Raw genomic sequence first — 16,831 nt, forward strand, 5'->3', positions numbered from 1 at the left:
GCCCCGCCCTGTGTCATTATGCAGGGAGGGGGGATTGCCCCGCCCTGTGTCATTATGCAGTGAGGGGGGTTTGCCCCGCCCTGTGTCATTATGCAGGGAGGGGGGATTGCCCCGCCCTGTGTCATTATGCAGGGAGGGGGTATTGCCCCGCGTCATTATGCAGGGAGGGGGGATTGCCCCGCCCTGTGTCATTATGCAGGGAGGGGGGATTGCCCCGCCCTGTGTCATTATGCAGGGAGGGGGGATTGCCCCGCCCTGTGTCATTATGCAGGGAGGGGGGATTGCCCCGCCCTGTGTCATTATGCAGGGAGGGGGGTTTGCCCCGCCCTGTGTCATTATGCAGGGAGGGGGGATTGCCCCGCCCTGTGTCATTATGCAGGGAGGGGGGTTTGCCCCGCCCTGTGTCATTATGCAGGGAGGGGGGATTGCCCCGCCCTGTGTCATTATGCAGGGAGGTGGGATTGCCCCGCCCTGTGTCATTATGCAGGGAGGGGGGATTGCCCCGCCCTGTGTCATTATGCAGGGAGGGGGGATTGCCCCGCCCTGTGTCATTATGCAGGGAGGGGGGGTGGCCCCGCCCTGTGTCATTATGCAGGGAGGGGGGATTGCCCCGCCCTGTGTCATTATGCAGGGAGGGGGGGTTGTTCCCTTGAATGTATATATCTTGTATCTGTGTTAAGATAAAGCTGTCAATTTCCTGGTTTTACTTTGAGTGGGGTCCGGGGATCTGTTCTCGGACGGGGAAGCGGGAGTCCAATGGAAATACCCGAGTGCAGTCGGGGTCTGGTTCCCTTACAATGTCCATCACCTTCGGGTACTGGTGGAGTGGGGTAGAGTTATAAGGGAGGAGAGGTCCAACACCTGAGGGTTCTGATGGAGTGGGGTAAAGTTTTCAGGGAGGAGAGGTCCATCACCTTAGGGTACTAGTGGAGTTATGAGGGAGGATCCATCACCTTTGGGTACTAGTGGAGTCATGAGGGAGAAGAGGTCCATCACCTTTGGGTACTAATGGAGAGGAGTAGAGTTATGAGGGAGGAGAGGTCCATCATCTTAGGGTACTAGTGGAGTTATGAGGGAGGAGAGGTCCATCATCTTAGGGTACTAGTGGAGTCATAAGAGAGGAGAGGTCCATCACCTTAGGGTACTAGTGGAGTTATGAGGGAGGAGAGGTCCATCACCTTAGGGTACTAGTAGAGTATGGTAGAGTTATGAGGGAGGAGAGGTCCATCACCTGAGGGTACTGGTGGAGTGGAGTTATGAGGGAGGAGAGGTCCATCACCTTAGGATACTAGTAGAGTATGGTAGAGTTATGAGGGAGGAGAGGTCCATCACCTGAGGGTACTGCTGGAGTGGAGTTATGAGGGAGGTGAGGTCCATCACCTGAGGGTTCTCATGGAGTGTGGTAAAGTTTTGAGGGAGGTGAGGTCCATCACCTGAGGGTTCTCATGGAGTGTGGTAAAGTTTTGAGGGAGGAGAGGTCCATCACCTGAGGGTTCTCATGGAGTGTGGTAAAGTTTTGAGGGAGGAGAGGTCCATCACCTGAGGGTTCTCATGGAGTGCGGTAAAGTTTTGAGGGAGGAGAGGTCCATCACCTGAGGGTACTGCTGGAGTGGAGTTATGAGGGAGGAGAGGTCCATCACCTGAGGGTTCTCATGGAGTGCGGTAAAGTTTTGAGGGAGGAGAGGTCCATCACCTGAGGGTACTGCTGGAGTGGAGTTATGAGGGAGGAGAGGTCCATCACCTGAGGGTTCTCATGGAGTGCGGTAAAGTTTTGAGGGAGGAGAGGTCCATCACCTGAGGGTTCTCATGGAGTGTGGTACAGTTTTGAGGGAGGAGAGGTTCATCACCTGAGGGTACTGCTGGAGTGGAGTAGAGTTATGAGGGAGGTGCCCAGGGGGTGTGTCTCCAAAAGCTTTCCGTTGTCCAATCACCTGACGGTGGGATCCTATGTCGTGGGTCTACGAACATTCAGCCAGTGACCTCTATGAGTATGATAACAATGTATACAATCCGTATACCACATGGAGGATGACCGACCATATCCAGGCCTGGTGGGGAACTGGCAATGGAGACCACCCAAGTTGATTGATGAGGGTGAGCTTCGTCTCCTCGGCACCTCCTCCCCCCCAGGGTCTCACACGTGGATGGAGTATATTGGTATCGATCGATGACCCCCGTGTCCTCCTGAAGAAGTCCATGAAATACTTCGGGAGCTGGGAACCTTCTCATTGGTTGACTGACAGCGACTCTTTCTGAGCTCTGTGTAACATTGTAACAAGACATGTTATTGCTGCTGTTGTGGGGGAGGGGCTTTCAGGGGAAGTCAAGGTGTGACTCCACCCATATATAACTCCTCCTCCAATCAGCTCCTTTCTTTGCACTCTTGAATGCTGCTGGGCACCCTTTGAATTCCAGAAGAATCACCCATAACGATAGCTTATCAGTGGCAGGCTCCGCCCACTATGACTCCACCCATAATGACTCCGCCCACCATGACTCCACCCATAATGACTCCGCCCACCATGACTCCACCCAAAAAGACAAGAAATCAATGTGCTGCAAAGAAGGTTTATTGTACACATCGATCTATACAGGACGAGCTCCGCCTCCACATCTTCACCGAGGAATCCTTCCTACAAAGTGGGCGGGGTGTTCAGCGCCTGGAGAAATCTCCACCTGAAACGGAGAGAACAAAGAGAGGCGGAGTCAGGTGATGTGCAGGGAAAAGGTCACTGAGCTCCGCCCTACACTGTACTGGGGAGCTCCGCCTACACCATACCGCACTGCCATGTATTATGGAAGAAATCAGCCTCATTTAAAGGAGAACTCCAACTACTGGGAGGAAACCTCCCCATTGTGGGAGGGACAGAGACACAAATTACTGGGGAAAACTCCCCATTGTGGGAGGGGCAGAGGCACAAACTACTGGGGGAATCTCCACATTGTGGGAGGGGCAGAGACAAAAACTACTGGGGGGAAATCTCCCCATTGTGGGAGGGGCAGAGACACAAATTACTGGGGAAAACTCCCCATTGTGGGAGGGGCAGAGGCACAAACTACTGGGGGAATCTCCCCATTGTGGGAGGGGCAGAGATACAGACTACTGGGGGGAATCTCCACATTGTGGGAGGGGCAGAGATACAGACTACTGGGGGGAAATCTCCCCATTGTGGGAGGGGCAGAGATACAGACTACTGGGGGAAACCTCCCCATTGTGGGAGGGGCAGAGATACAGACTACTGGGGGGAATCTCCACATTGTGGGAGGGGCAGAGATACAGACTACTGGGGGGAATCTCCACATTGTGGGAGGGGCAGAGGCACCAACTACTGCAGGGAAACCTCCCCATTGTGGGAGGGGCAGAGGCACCAACTACTGCAGGGAAACCTCCCCATTGTGGGAGGGGCAGAGGCACCAACTACTGCAGGGAAACCTCCCCATTGTGGGAGGGGCAGAGGCACAAAGTACTGGGGAAAACTCCCCATTGTGGGAGGGGCAAAGACACCAACTACGGGGGGAAATTTCCCCATTGTGGGAGGGGCAGAGACACAGTCATCTGCACGAAATCTCCCCATTGTGGGAGGGGCAGAGACACAGTCATCTGCACGAAATCTCCCCATTGTGGGAGGGGCAGAGACACCCAACAAATGGGGGGAAATTCCCCATTGTGGGAGGGGCAGAGATACAGACTACTGGGGGGAATCTCCACATTGTGGGAGGGGCAGAGGCACCAACTACTGCAGGGAAACCTCCCTATTGTGGGAGGGGCAGAGGCGCCAACTACTGCAGGGAAACCTCCCCATTGTGGGAGGGGCAGAGGCACAAAGTACTGGGGAAAACTCCCCATTGTGGGAGGGGCAGAGACACAAACTACTGGAAGGAAAACTCCCCATTGTGGGAGGGGCAGAGACACCAACTACTGGAAGGATAACTCCCCATTGTGGGAGGGGCAGAGGCACAAACTACTGAGAGAAATCTCCCCATTGTGGGAGGAGCAGAGACACAAACTACTGCAGGAAATCTCCCCATTGTGGGAGGGGCAGACACACCAACTACTGTAAGGAGAACTCCCCATTGTGGGAGGGGCAGACACACCAACTACTGTAAGGAGAACTCCCCATTGTGGGAGGGGCAGACACACCAAGTACTGCAGGGAAATCCCCCCATTGGAAGTGATGATACGTAGTTTGGCCCGCACACAGAACCTATAATTCCAGTCAATAGATGTCGCCCGTGTCACATGACTTCAGTAGGTGTCATGGCCGTCTGACAACACTCACCCTGACAACTGCTGCACTCGCAGCCTTGAATGACGGGAAGGACCACCGGCTCCTCCTCCCCGTCTTCACACTGGAGGTTGAGGATCTTCACCGGGGTGTCGGGGTCCAGTCTGTAGCTGCAGCAGTCACACACCGTCTGGAGGTACGGCTCCTGGAAGACAGAGGACAAACATGACACCTTTCTGGGTCAGAGACCATGTGGGCACACGGCAACCCATCCCCCTCCCCACACCCACCCTACACCCGGTCCAGGTATTCTACATGGAGGGTGGACACTGCCCATGGAGACCCATCCCCCTCCCCACACCCGGTCCAGGTATTCTACATGGAGGGTGGACACTGCCCATGGAGACCCATCCCCCTCCCCACACCCACCCTACACCCGGTCCAGGTATTCTACATGGAGGGTGGACACTGCCCATGGAGACCCATCCCCCTCCCCACTCCCGGTCCAGGTATTCTACATGGAGGGTGGACACTGCCCATGGAGACCCATCCCCCTCCCCACACCCACCCTACACCCAGTCCAGGTATTCTACATGGAGGGTGGACACTGCCCATGGAGACCCATCCCCCTCCCCACACCCACCCTACACCCGGTCCAGGTATTCTACATGGAGGGTGGACACTGCCCATGGAGACCCATCCTCACCTCAGCCAGGACGTTGGTCCAGGAAGTGCAGTGGCCCCGGCAGAAGCTGACCTCCACCCGGTCCAGGTAACAGTTGGCCTTGGTGATGTTCCGGAGTTCCGTGTGTAGGCGGCACACTGGCGATCGCTCCTCTATGGGTAGAGAGGATGCATTATACAATATTCATATTATCAGTCATTCCATTGGAGGACTGGACACCAATCCTTGGACACGTGGGGTCCTCCCTCACTGACCAATCACCAAGATGGCGGCCAAGCTGAGGTCACCGTGTGGCTCTCCTAACACATATACTGGAGTGTGGGATCTCCTACCTGGGATCTCCTTGCGGCAGACGGGGCAGCACTCTCCGGGCTCCTGAACCTTCACCTCTCCCTGCCGGGGGACACAGAGGTCATTACATCCAGGTCAGTCCATAGACATTGTGGGATGGGGGGAGGGGATCTGTGAGGATCTGGGTCTCACCTCCATGCAGTAGAGTGGGGGACACGCCGGGGCACAGACTCCAAGGCCGTTCACACAACGACACACCTGACACCCGTCCTGCCATGTCGCTCCCGGCTACAAAAACACAAATTCCAGACCTTTCCATCATCAGGAGGAGAAGTAAGGTCCATAATACCCATTCCAGATCCTGCCCCAATGTATGCTGGGAATTGTGGGACATACTGGGGGGGAGGGCTGACCATATGAAGAATATCGCCTGCAGAGGATGAAGAGCTGAGATCCCCTCAGCCTCTCTCCATTCATAATTGGTGGACATGGAGCAGGTAGGGGGGCGGATGTGACTAAGTTCCCGTTAAAAATCACACACAACCCCTAACAGTTCCATTGGCCAAATATGGAGATCGCCCACCTGGACCCCTCATATCATCAGGCCAGGCCTCATGGTACTCTGAAGTCACCACCTACCAAGAAGGGAAGCTTTCAATTGGCCCAATCGTCATAAGGCTGCCATTTAGGGGTTTGGGATGGGCATGACCTCTACAAGGTCCAAGGTGGAGTCTGGAGGAGAGGTCGAGGTGGAGAGGTTGTATGCTGTTCTACCTCCATGTAACCCTCAATGGCCTCATTGGCCACCAATCCATAATGGTGGCAATCACCCACCTGCACCCTATGTCATCAGATCCAGCCTCATTGTGAGCTGAAGTCACCACCTACCAAGAAGGGAAGCTTTCAATTGGCCCAATCGTCATAAGGCTGCCATTTAGGGGTTTGGGATGGGCATGACCTCTACAAGGTCCAAGGTGGAGTCTGGAGGAGAGGTCGAGGTGGAGAGGTTGTATGCTGTTCTACCTCCATGTAACCCTCAATGGCCTCATTGGCCACCAATCCATAATGGTGGCAATCACCCACCTGCACCCTATGTCATCAGATCCAGCCTCATGGTGAGCTGAAGTCACCACCTACCAAGAAGGGAAGCTTTCAATTGGCCCAATCGTCATAAGGCTGCCATTTAGGGGTTTGGGATGGGCATGACCTCTACAAGGTCCAAGGTGGAGTCTGGAGGAGAGGTCGAGGTGGAGAGGTTGTATGCTGTTCTACCTCCATGTAACCCTCAATGGCCTCATTGGCCACCAATCCATAATGGTGGCAATCACCCACCTGCACCCTATATCATCAGATCCAGCCTCATGGTGAGCTGAAGTCACCACCTACCAAGAAGGGAAGCTTTCGATTGGCCCAATCTGCCTATATATGCCGCCATATGTGTGTATGGCCCGTGAAGGGTCTGGAGTGGAGTCTGTAGAACAGGTCAGGGTGGACAGGTCGTTCCCCAAACATCTACTTCCATATAACCCTCAATGGTCCCATTGGCCACCAATCAATATGGCAATCACCCACCTGCACCCCCCATATCATCAGCCTCATTATGAAGATCAGGACACCACCTGCCAAGAAGGGAAGCTTTTCATTGGCCCATTCTGCATATGTAAGGCAACCATATATGTGCATGGCCTGTGAAGGTTCTAGAGTGGAGTCTAGAGGACAGGTCAGGGTGGGGAGAACGTTCCCCACACATCTGTTGTTCTACTTCCATATAACCCTCAATGGTCCCATTGGCCACCAATCAAAAGGGCAATCACCGACCTGCACCCCCCATATCATCAGCCAAGATGTGGGATGTACGCGGCCCATGAAGAGTCCAGAGTGGAGTCTGGAGGGGAGGTCATTCCCCCAAAGATCTGCTGTATGTGAACCAGAATGAAGGGTCACCGTACCTCGTAGAGCTGTCCACCGTGTTCACACCCGCACTGCGCAGGACTCACACACTGTCCCGTACGGCTCCGGTAAGTCCCCGTCTCACACACACAGCTCCCCAGGGTGCCGCTGCTACAGTTCCTCCATGGCTCCCCGTACAGTTCTTGACAAGTCCGTTCACAGAACTCTCCAGTGGCTGAAGGACGTCTCCATCTCTCCCCATCGGGACAACCTGACCACAGACAGCGGAAACATCAGGAACCCACAATGTGTACAGTCCCTGATGTGTGTGCGGTCCCTGATGTTGTGTGCAGTCCCTGAGCTATGTCCCTGATGGCGTGTGCGGTCCCTGATGATGCGTGCGGTCCCTGAGCTATGTCCCTGATGGTGTGTGCAGTCCCTGAGCTATGTCCCTGATGGCGTGTGCGGTCCCTGATGATGCGTGCGGTCCCTGAGCTATGTCCCTGATGGTGTGTGCAGTCCCTGAGCTATGTCCCTGATGTTGTGTGCAGTCCCTGAGCTATGTCCCTGATGGCGTGTGCGGTCCCTGATGATGCGTGCGGTCCCTGAGCTATGTCCCTGATGGTCTGTGCGGTCCCTGAGCTATGTCCCTGATGGTGTGTGCAGTCCCTGAGCTATGTCCCTGATGGTCTGTGCGGTCCCTGAGCTATGTCCCTGATGGTGTGTGCAGTCCCTGAGCTATGTCCCTGATGGTCTGTGCGGTCCTTGGGCTATGTCCCTGATGGTCTGTGCGGTCCCTGAGCTATGTCCCTGATGGTGTGTGCAGTCCCTGAGCTATGTCCCTGATGGTCTGTGCGGTCCCTGAGCTATGTCCCTGATGGTCTGTGCGGTCCTTGGGCTATGTCCCTGATGGTGTGTGCGGTCCCTGAGCTATGTCCCTGATGGCGTGTGCGGTCCCTGAGCTATGTCCCTGATGGCGTGTGTGGTCCCTGAGCTATGTCCCTGATGGTCTGTGCGGTCCCTGAGCTATGTCCCTGATGGCGTGTGCGGTCCCTGAGCTATGTCCCTGATGGCGTGTGCGGTCCCTGAGCTATGTCCCTGATGGCGTGTGCGGTCCCTGAGCTATGTCCCTGATGGTCTGTGCGGTCCTTGGGCTATGTCCCTGATGGCGTGTGCGGTCCCTGAGCTATGTCCCTGATGGCGTGTGCGGTATGGTTGGGCACTCACTGCAGTCTGGGAGGTCACAGTCCCTGTGGCGGGTTGCGGTCCCTGATGGTGTGTGCGGTCCCTGAGCTATGTCCCTGATGGCGTGTGCGGTCCCTGATGGCGTGTGCGGTATGGTTGGGCACTCACTGCAGTCTGGGAGGTCACAGTCCCTGTGGCGTGTTGCGGTCCCTGTGCATTCCTCGCCATCATACAGACGCAGTTGCGTTTGCCGTCGCTGTGCAGTCTGGACTCCGGTACCACATGTGACAGAACACGGCGACCAGTCCGACCACGGGGACCACTGACAGTCCACTGTAAGGAGAGATGAATCAGAACACGGGAACATCACGTCTGCCACCAGCCAAGGCTGCGCAGGAGGCGGGTCAATGCCTAGCCAATCAGAGACAAGGACAGCAATCCTCGGGGGCGGGACTTACCGGCACAGTTCTCTGCAGTGCACAGGAAGCTTCCCATACGGCAGGTGCTGCAAGACACACAATATATGATCCATGTGACAGGTCCCCGCATGGACCGAGTGTCTCATCCCCCGCATCGGCCCTCTTACCAGTTGTTACATTGGTGGTAGATGACGGTCCCCGCCGGGTACGGCCTCCCCGGGTCCTCCAGCGTCAGGTTGGCTGCCCATGGCAGGTGGGGTGAAGGTTGGAGGACGCACACACAGTCTTCTGGTGGGATGCAGACTCCATGCTGTAGGACCTGTGAGGGTATCAGGCCGGAGAGGAGATCGATCACGTCCGGGACCACACCACAAACATCGATCTGCCAGACCTGGAGGAGGTTCTGTGGGACCAGGACGTCCAATCCCTGCACAGAGCTTGGCAGGAGGGGAACGTTTCATCTCAGATTGTCATCTCTCTATGGGCGGAGCTCAATAATGGGATAACTGACCAATCGCAGCACTCACTGCCAGTGCTGGGACAAGGCCATCCAGCGCCCAGGGCAAGGATGCCAAACTGTGCTGCGCTGACAGGAGTAGGTATGCTGCTGGGACTACTCCTGTCAGAAGCAAGGTGCCCCCATCTCTACAGTACACTATTGCACCCAGGGCAAGGATGCCAAACTGCGCCCCCATTATATGCCACTTAGGGGATCCCACGCCTCCCAGCTCTCTCCTTGCTGCTCTCAGTGCTGCGCTGACAGGAGTAACAATGCTGCTGGTACAACTCCTGTCAGAAGCAAGGTGCCCCCATCTCTACCGTGCACCCAGGGCAAGGATGCCAAACTGCGCCCCCTCCCCCATTATATGCCACTTAGGGGATCCCACGCCTCCCAGATCTCTCCTCGCTGCTCTCAGTGTTGCGCTGACAGGAGTAGAGATGCCACTGGTACAACTCCTGTCAGAAGCAAGGTGCCCCCATCTCTACAGTACACTATTGCGCCCAGGGCAAGGATGCCAAACTGCGCCCCCATTATATGCCACTTATGGGATCCCACACCTCCCGGCTCTCTCCTCGCTGCTCTCAGTGCTACATTGACAGGAGTAACGATGCTGCTGGTACTACTCCTGTCAGAAGCAAGGTGCCCCCATCTCTACAGTACACCATTGTACCCAGGGCAAGGATGCCGAACTGCACCCCCTCCTCCATTATATGCCACTTAGGGGATCCCACGCCTCCCAGCTCTCTCCTCGCTGCTCTCAGTGCTGCGCTGACAGGAGTAACGATGCTGCCCCCATCTCTATAGTACACTATTGCACCCAGGGCAAGGATGCCAAACTGCACCCCTCCCCCATTATATGCCGCTTAGGGGATCCCACACCTCCCGGCTCTCTCCTCGCTGCTCTCAGTGCTGCGCTGACAGGAGTAGAGATGCCGCTGATACAACTCCTGTCAGAAGCAAGGTGCCCCCATCTCTATAGTACACTATTGCACCCAGGGCAAGGATGCCAAACTGCACCCCTCCCCCATTATATGCCGCTTAGGGGATCCCACACCTCCCGGCTCTCTCCTCGCTGCTCTCAGTGCTGCGCTGACAGGAGTAGAGATGCCGCTGATACAACTCCTGTCAGAAGCAAGGTGCCCCCATCTCTATAGTACACTATTGCACCCAGGGCAAGGATGCCAAACTGCACCCCTCCCCCATTATATGCCGCTTAGGGGATCCCACACCTCCCGGCTCTCTCCTCGCTGCTCTCAGTGCTGCGCTGACAGGAGTAGAGATGCCGCTGATACAACTCCTGTCAGAAGCAAGGTGCCCCCATCTCTATAGTACACTATTGCACCCAGGGCAAGGATGCCAAACTGCACCCCTCCCCCATTATATGCCGCTTAGGGGATCCCACACCTCCCGGCTCTCTCCTCGCTGCTCTCAGTGCTGCGCTGACAGGAGTAGAGATGCCGCTGATACAACTCCTGTCAGAAGCAAGGTGCCCCCATCTCTACAGTACACCATTGCACCCAGGGAAAGGATGCCAAACTGCACCCCCTCCCCCATTATATGCTGCTTATGGGATCCCACACCTCCCGGATCTCTCCTTGCTGCTCTCAGTGCTGCGCTGACAGGAGTAGAGATGCCGCTGATACAACTCCTGTCAGAAGCAAGGTGCCCCCATCTCTACAGTACACCATTGTGCCCAGGGCAGCCGTCCCTCTCGCCCACCCCTAGTCCCAGCCCTGGTCACTGATCACCCAATTGGTGGAGCCCTCCGGACAGACGCAGTCATGGCGGCACAATGCGGATCTCGTAGGCGTGTGGGGCGTGTTAGGATATATCCAGATCGTCCCCCCAGGGTCACCCACCTGTCCTCGGGGGCAGGCGCAGCCAGTCTGGCACGTCTCATTCAGGCAGGCGGTGTCAGGTCGGAGGTCGGCACAGGTCAGAGGGCAGGAATTGGCGCAGTCGCTGTAGATCTCACCATCGGGGCAAACTGCGGGGAGAAGCGTGAATATTAATGGGGGGGGCACACATGCGATCATCATACAGGGAGCGGCCCTGCTTCCCCCGTACCTGGAGTGCAGTTGTGGAAGTTGCATGTTCGGTGCAGGACGAGCAGATTCGGACACGGTTCCCCGCCTGGATCACCCGCTACCAGGACTGTTCGGTTCCTCTCAGAAACCCCTCCCCCACAGCTGGCGCTGCAATCGCTCCACACGGACCACTCGCTGAGCGCGCAGCTCACTGGACAGAAAACATTTCATGGTCAGAATCACGTGATCTCCACACCGGCCTATCCAATCCAACACAGCAAGCTGCCAATCAGAGCAGATCCTTTATCTCAAAGTTAAATCTGATTGGCTGCTTACCGCAGTAGGCACTTCAGGTTGTGTCAATGGAAGGACAGGCGGGATGATGTCTGTGGACCTCAATGGAAGGACGGGCGGGATGATGTCTATGGACCTCAATGGAAGGATGGGTGGGATGATGTCTATGGACTCAATGGAAGGACGGGTGGGATGATGTCTATGGACCTCGATGGAAGGACGGGCGGGATGATGTCTATGGACCTCAATGGAAGGACTGGGGGTATGATGTCTATGGACCTCAATGGAAGGACGGGCGGGATGATGTCTATGGACCTCAGTGGAAGGACGAGCGGGATGATGTCTATGGACTCAATGGAAGGACGGGTGGGATGATGTCTATGGACCTCAATGGAAGGACGGGCGGGATGTTGTCTATGGACCTCAATGGAAGGACAGGCGGGATGATGTCTATGGACCTCAATGGAAGGAGGGGGCGGGATGATGTCTATGGACCTCAATGGAAGGACAGGCGGGATGATGTCTATGGACCTCAATGGAAGGACGGGTGGGATGATGTCTATGGACCTCGATGGAAGGACTGGGGGGATAATGTCTATGGACCTCATTGGAAGGACGGGTGGGATGATGTCTGTGGATCTCAATGGAAGGACAGGTGGGATGATGTCTGTGGACCTCAATGGAAGGGCGGGATGATGTCTGTGGACCTCAATGGAAGGACGGGTGGGATGATGTCTATGGACCTCAATGGAAGGACGGGTGGGATGATGTCTGTGGACCTCAATGGAAGGACAGGCGGGATGATGTCTGTGGACCTCAATGGAAGGACAGGCGGGATGATGTCTGTGGACCTCAATGGAAGGACGGGTGGGATGATGTCTATGGACCTCAATGGAAGGACGGGTGGGATGATGTCTATGGACCTCAATGGAAGGACGGGTGGGATGATGTCTATGGACCTCAATGGAGGGACGGGTGGGATGATGTCTATGGACCTCAATGGAAGGACGGGTGGGATGATGTCTATAGACCTCAATGGTAGGATGGATGGGATGTCTGTGGACCTCAATGGAAGGACGGGCGGATGATGTCTATGGACCTCAATGGAAGAACGGGTGGGATGATATCTATGGACCTCAATGGAAGGACGGGCAGGATGATGTATGTGGACCTCAATTGAAGGACTGGGGGGATGATGTCTATGGACCTCAATGGAAGGACGGGTGGGATGATGTCTGTGGATCTCAATGGAAGGACAGGTGGGATGATGTCTGTGGACCTCAATGGAAGGACAGGTGGGATGATGTCTGTGGACCTCAATGGAAGGACGGGTGGGATGATGTCTACGGACCTCAATTGAAGGACGGGCGGGATGATGTCTATGGACATCAATGGAAGGACGGGCGGATGATGTCTATGGACCTCAATGGAAAGACGTGAGGGATGATGTCTATGGACCTCAATGGAAGGACAGGTGGGATGATGTCTATAGACCTCAATAGAAGGATGGGTGAGATGATGTCTATGGACCTTCCCGTGAAAGGCGAAATATCGGTCTGGCATTCACTGCTGTCGTCATGGGGAGGAGACTTACTCAAACTGAAGAGCTGGTGCAGCTCTGCATAGCAACCAATCAGCATCCAGGTTTTATTGCCAAAGCTTCATTGAACAAGTAGAAGCTAGAAGCTGATTGGCCGCCATGCACTGCTGCTCCAGATCCAGTTCATCTCCCTCTTGGGGGTCACCACTCACCTGGACACGGCTCACTATTACACTCCTCCACCTCTCGGCTCTCACTCCCGCAGGCAGCTCCGTCTGGACCTCTCTCCGTACAGGAACGGTTCCTCCACATGTGGCCCCCACCGCAGCTCACAGAACAGGGGCCCCAGCCAGTCCAGGGCCCGTACACCGGACACAGCAGATCTGTACAGGTGAAGGTGCCGTTCACACAGGTGCTGAGGAGGAAGACGACATGAAGCTCGCGTGATTGGTGTACCTGGGGCTCAGGAGATCAGAAGATTCAGTCTGAGGTCCTCAGAACCGGACCGTCTGATTTATCTTCACCTCATTCAGCTTTAAGAACTTTATTAATTATGGTTGAGCCCTTCGGCTTGAGTGTCGGAGGCTGAAGTCTCACGGTTGCCTGATCTCGCAAGCTGTCTCCCAACTCATGGGTGTGCACAACAGTGTCCAGAGCCCAGAAGCTTCTTATATTTCTATCAGCTAGGGGGCTCTGTGATCTGATATGGATGTAGCACCCTCCTAGCTAGCTAGGGGGAGCTACTTGTTTTTTTTGGGGGTTTTTTTCAGCAGAAGGGTGAGAAGCAGATGGAAAAGATAGTCAGGGAGGTCAGCTCTGGGTCAGGGCTGAGAGGCTCTGTAGATCAGTTCTCTGATACCTCCCCCTGATCTAGAGACTTGGAGAAGTCTCTAGAACTCAGTGGGTGGGGGTGAGGAGGAGTCGGTCTGCACTCCTAAGGGATCCTGGCCAATCCCCAAGCAGGAGGCTTGGCATGGGGTCCAGACATCTCTTAAGAGTGGCTGAGCCTGCTCAGTAGAGGGGAGAGTTCGGGTAGAAGCTGTGAAGAAGGCTGAGATGCAGGAATTTGGGAGGGGGCCCAGTGGAAAGCGGCCTACCTACAGGCTGGGACCTGGAAAGGAGGATCTCTCAGCCCCACAAAGGGAGGACCACCTGTGGAGCCAGGGAAGCATACCTACCTACACCAGCTCACAGGCAAGGACTGACTAAGTGGCTAATCTTGCACCCCCTGGGCCAGCTAAGGGGAAAGAGCATTCTGATGGGAAACCTGACAACTTAAACTGGCAGCCACTGGATCTCCTTGCCCAGCGATTCCTCCAGACAGCTGGGTAAAAAAGAGGATTTATCTGGGGTCTGGGGTGGTATATCAGGAGAGCTCTCCTAGAAGAGAAGTTCCAGTCTTTGGACTTCTACATAGTTGTCAGCAACCTGTCCTCAGTTTACTGTTCCTTGGGCATCCCGTACACCCCTCAACCCCATCCAATTTTAATACTCCTAATAAAACCTAAGAACCAAGCTCAAGGACCGTTTGCTGTCTCTGGAATGCATGCCTGTGGAAAATGGACCCAAAACGTCAGCAACTCCTAAGGGGGTAGTGCTACACTGGTATGTACAGGGAGACTGTAATTAGAAGAGAGAGTCGGGATGTCCTCCAAACCAAGAGAGGAAACTAGTAGGTGGTGGTCACATCCATAGAAACCCAGAAATACTCAGCAGATGGGAGACTGTAATTAGAAGAGAGAGTCGGGACGTCCTCCAAACCAAGAGAGGAAACTAGTAGGTGGTGGTCACATCCATAGAAACCCAGAAATACTCAGCAGATGGAAGACTGTAATTAGAAGAGAGAGTCGGGACGTCCTCCAAACCAAGAGAGGAAACTAGTAGGCGGTGGTCACATCCATAGAAACCCAGAAATACTCAGCAGATGGGAGACTGTAATTAGAAGAGAGAGTTGGGACGTCCTCCAAACCAAGAGAGGAAGCTAGTAGGTGGTGGTCACATCCATAGAAATCCAGAAATACTCAGCAGATGGGAGACTGTAATTAGAAGAGAGAGTCGGGACGTCCTCCAAACCAAGAGAGGAAACTAGTAGGTGGTGGTCACATTCATAGAAATCCAGAAATACTCAGCAGATGGGAGACTGTAATTAGAAGAGAGAGTCGGGATGTCCTCCAAACCAAGAGAGGAAACTAGTAGGTGGTGGTCACATCCATAGAAATCCAGAAATACTCAGCAGATGGGAGACTGTAATTAGAAGAGAGAGTCGGGACGTCCTCCAAACCAAGAGAGGAAACTAGTAGGCGGTGGTCACATCCATAGAAATCCAGAAATACTCAGCAGATGGGAGACTGTAATTAGAAGAGAGAGTCGGGACGTCCTCCAAACCAAGAGAGGAAACTAGTAGGTGGTGGTCACATTCATAGAAATCCAGAAATACTCAGCAGATGGGAGACTGTAATTAGAAGAGAGAGTCGGGACGTCCTCCAAACCAAGAGAGGAAACTAGTAGGTGGTGGTCACATCCATAGAAACCCAGAAATACTCAGCAGATGGGAGACTGTAATTAGAAGAGAGAGTCGGGACGTCCTCCAAACCAAGAGAGGAAACTAGTAGGTGGTGGTCACATTCATAGAAATCCAGAAATACTCAGCAGATGGGAGACTGTAATTAGAAGAGAGAGTCGGGATGTCCTCCAAACCAAGAGAGGAAACTAGTAGGTGGTGGTCACATCCATAGAAATCCAGAAATACTCAGCAGATGGGAGACTGTAATTAGAAGAGAGAGTCGGGACGTCCTCCAAACCAAGAGAGGAAACTAGTAGGCGGTGGTCACATCCATAGAAATCCAGAAATACTCAGCAGATGGGAGACTGTAATTAGAAGAGAGAGTCGGGACGTCCTCCAAACCAAGAGAGGAAACTAGTAGGTGGTGGTCACATTCATAGAAATCCAGAAATACTCAGCAGATGGGAGACTGTAATTAGAAGAGAGAGTCGGGACGTCCTCCAAACCAAGAGAGGAAACTAGTAGGTGGTGGTCACATCCATAGAAACCCAGAAATACTCAGCAGATGGGAGACTGTAATTAGAAGAGAGAGTCGGGACGTCCTCCAAACCAAGAGAGGAAACTAGTAGGCGGTGGTCACATCCATAGAAACCCAGAAATACTCAGCAGATGGGAGACTGTAATTAGAAGAGAGAGTCGGGACGTCCTCCAAACCAAGAGAGGAAACTAGTAGGTGGTGGTCACATCCATAGAAATCCAGAAATACTCAGCAGATGGGAGACTGTAATTAGAAGAGAGAGTCGGGACGTCCTCCAAACCAAGAGAGGAAACTAGTAGGTGGTGGTCACATCCATAGAAACCCAGAAATACTCAGCAGATGGGAGACTGTAATTAGAAGAGAGAGTCAGGACGTCCTCCAAACCAAGAGAGGAAACTAGTAGGTGGTGGTCACATCCATAGAAATCCAGAAATGCTCAGCAGATGGGAGACTGTAATTAGAAGAGAGAGTTGGGACGTCCTCCAAACCAAGAGAGGAAACTAGTAGGTGGTGGTCACATTCATAGAAACCTAGAAATACTCAGCAGATGGGAGACTGTAATTAGAAGAGAGAGTTGGGACGTCCTCCAAACCAAGAGAGGAAACTAGTAGGTGGTGGTCACATCCATAGAAATCCAGAAATACTCAGCAGATGGGAGACTGTAATTAGAAGAGAGAGTCGGGACGTCCTCCAAACCAAGAGAGGAAACTAGTAGGTGGTGGTCACATCCA

General features: G+C 54.3%; 1 protein-coding gene across 1 annotated transcript in view; it reads right to left on the minus strand.

Annotated features, from left to right (window-relative positions):
- Positions 1–2,554: 2,554 nt before the first annotated feature.
- Positions 2,555–16,831, minus strand: part of LOC149435585 (SCO-spondin-like) — a 234,063-nt gene continuing 219,786 nt past the window's right edge. Inside the window, 12 exon segments of the mRNA XM_089662513.1 lie at positions 2,555–2,676; positions 4,281–4,431; positions 4,933–5,063; positions 5,244–5,304; positions 5,395–5,490; positions 7,152–7,363; positions 8,446–8,610; positions 8,736–8,782; positions 8,864–9,015; positions 11,058–11,185; positions 11,266–11,436; positions 13,272–13,474. Coding sequence (XP_089518639.1) covers positions 2,654–2,676; positions 4,281–4,431; positions 4,933–5,063; positions 5,244–5,304; positions 5,395–5,490; positions 7,152–7,363; positions 8,446–8,610; positions 8,736–8,782; positions 8,864–9,015; positions 11,058–11,185; positions 11,266–11,436; positions 13,272–13,474 — 1,540 coding nt within the window. The 3' untranslated portion in view covers positions 2,555–2,653.

This window comes from Staurois parvus, unplaced genomic scaffold (genome assembly GCF_062004578.1).
Source record: "Staurois parvus isolate SC_StPar_1 unplaced genomic scaffold, SC_StPar_1.0 ptg001484l, whole genome shotgun sequence".
NCBI classification, from domain to species: Eukaryota; Metazoa; Chordata; class Amphibia; order Anura; family Ranidae; genus Staurois; species Staurois parvus.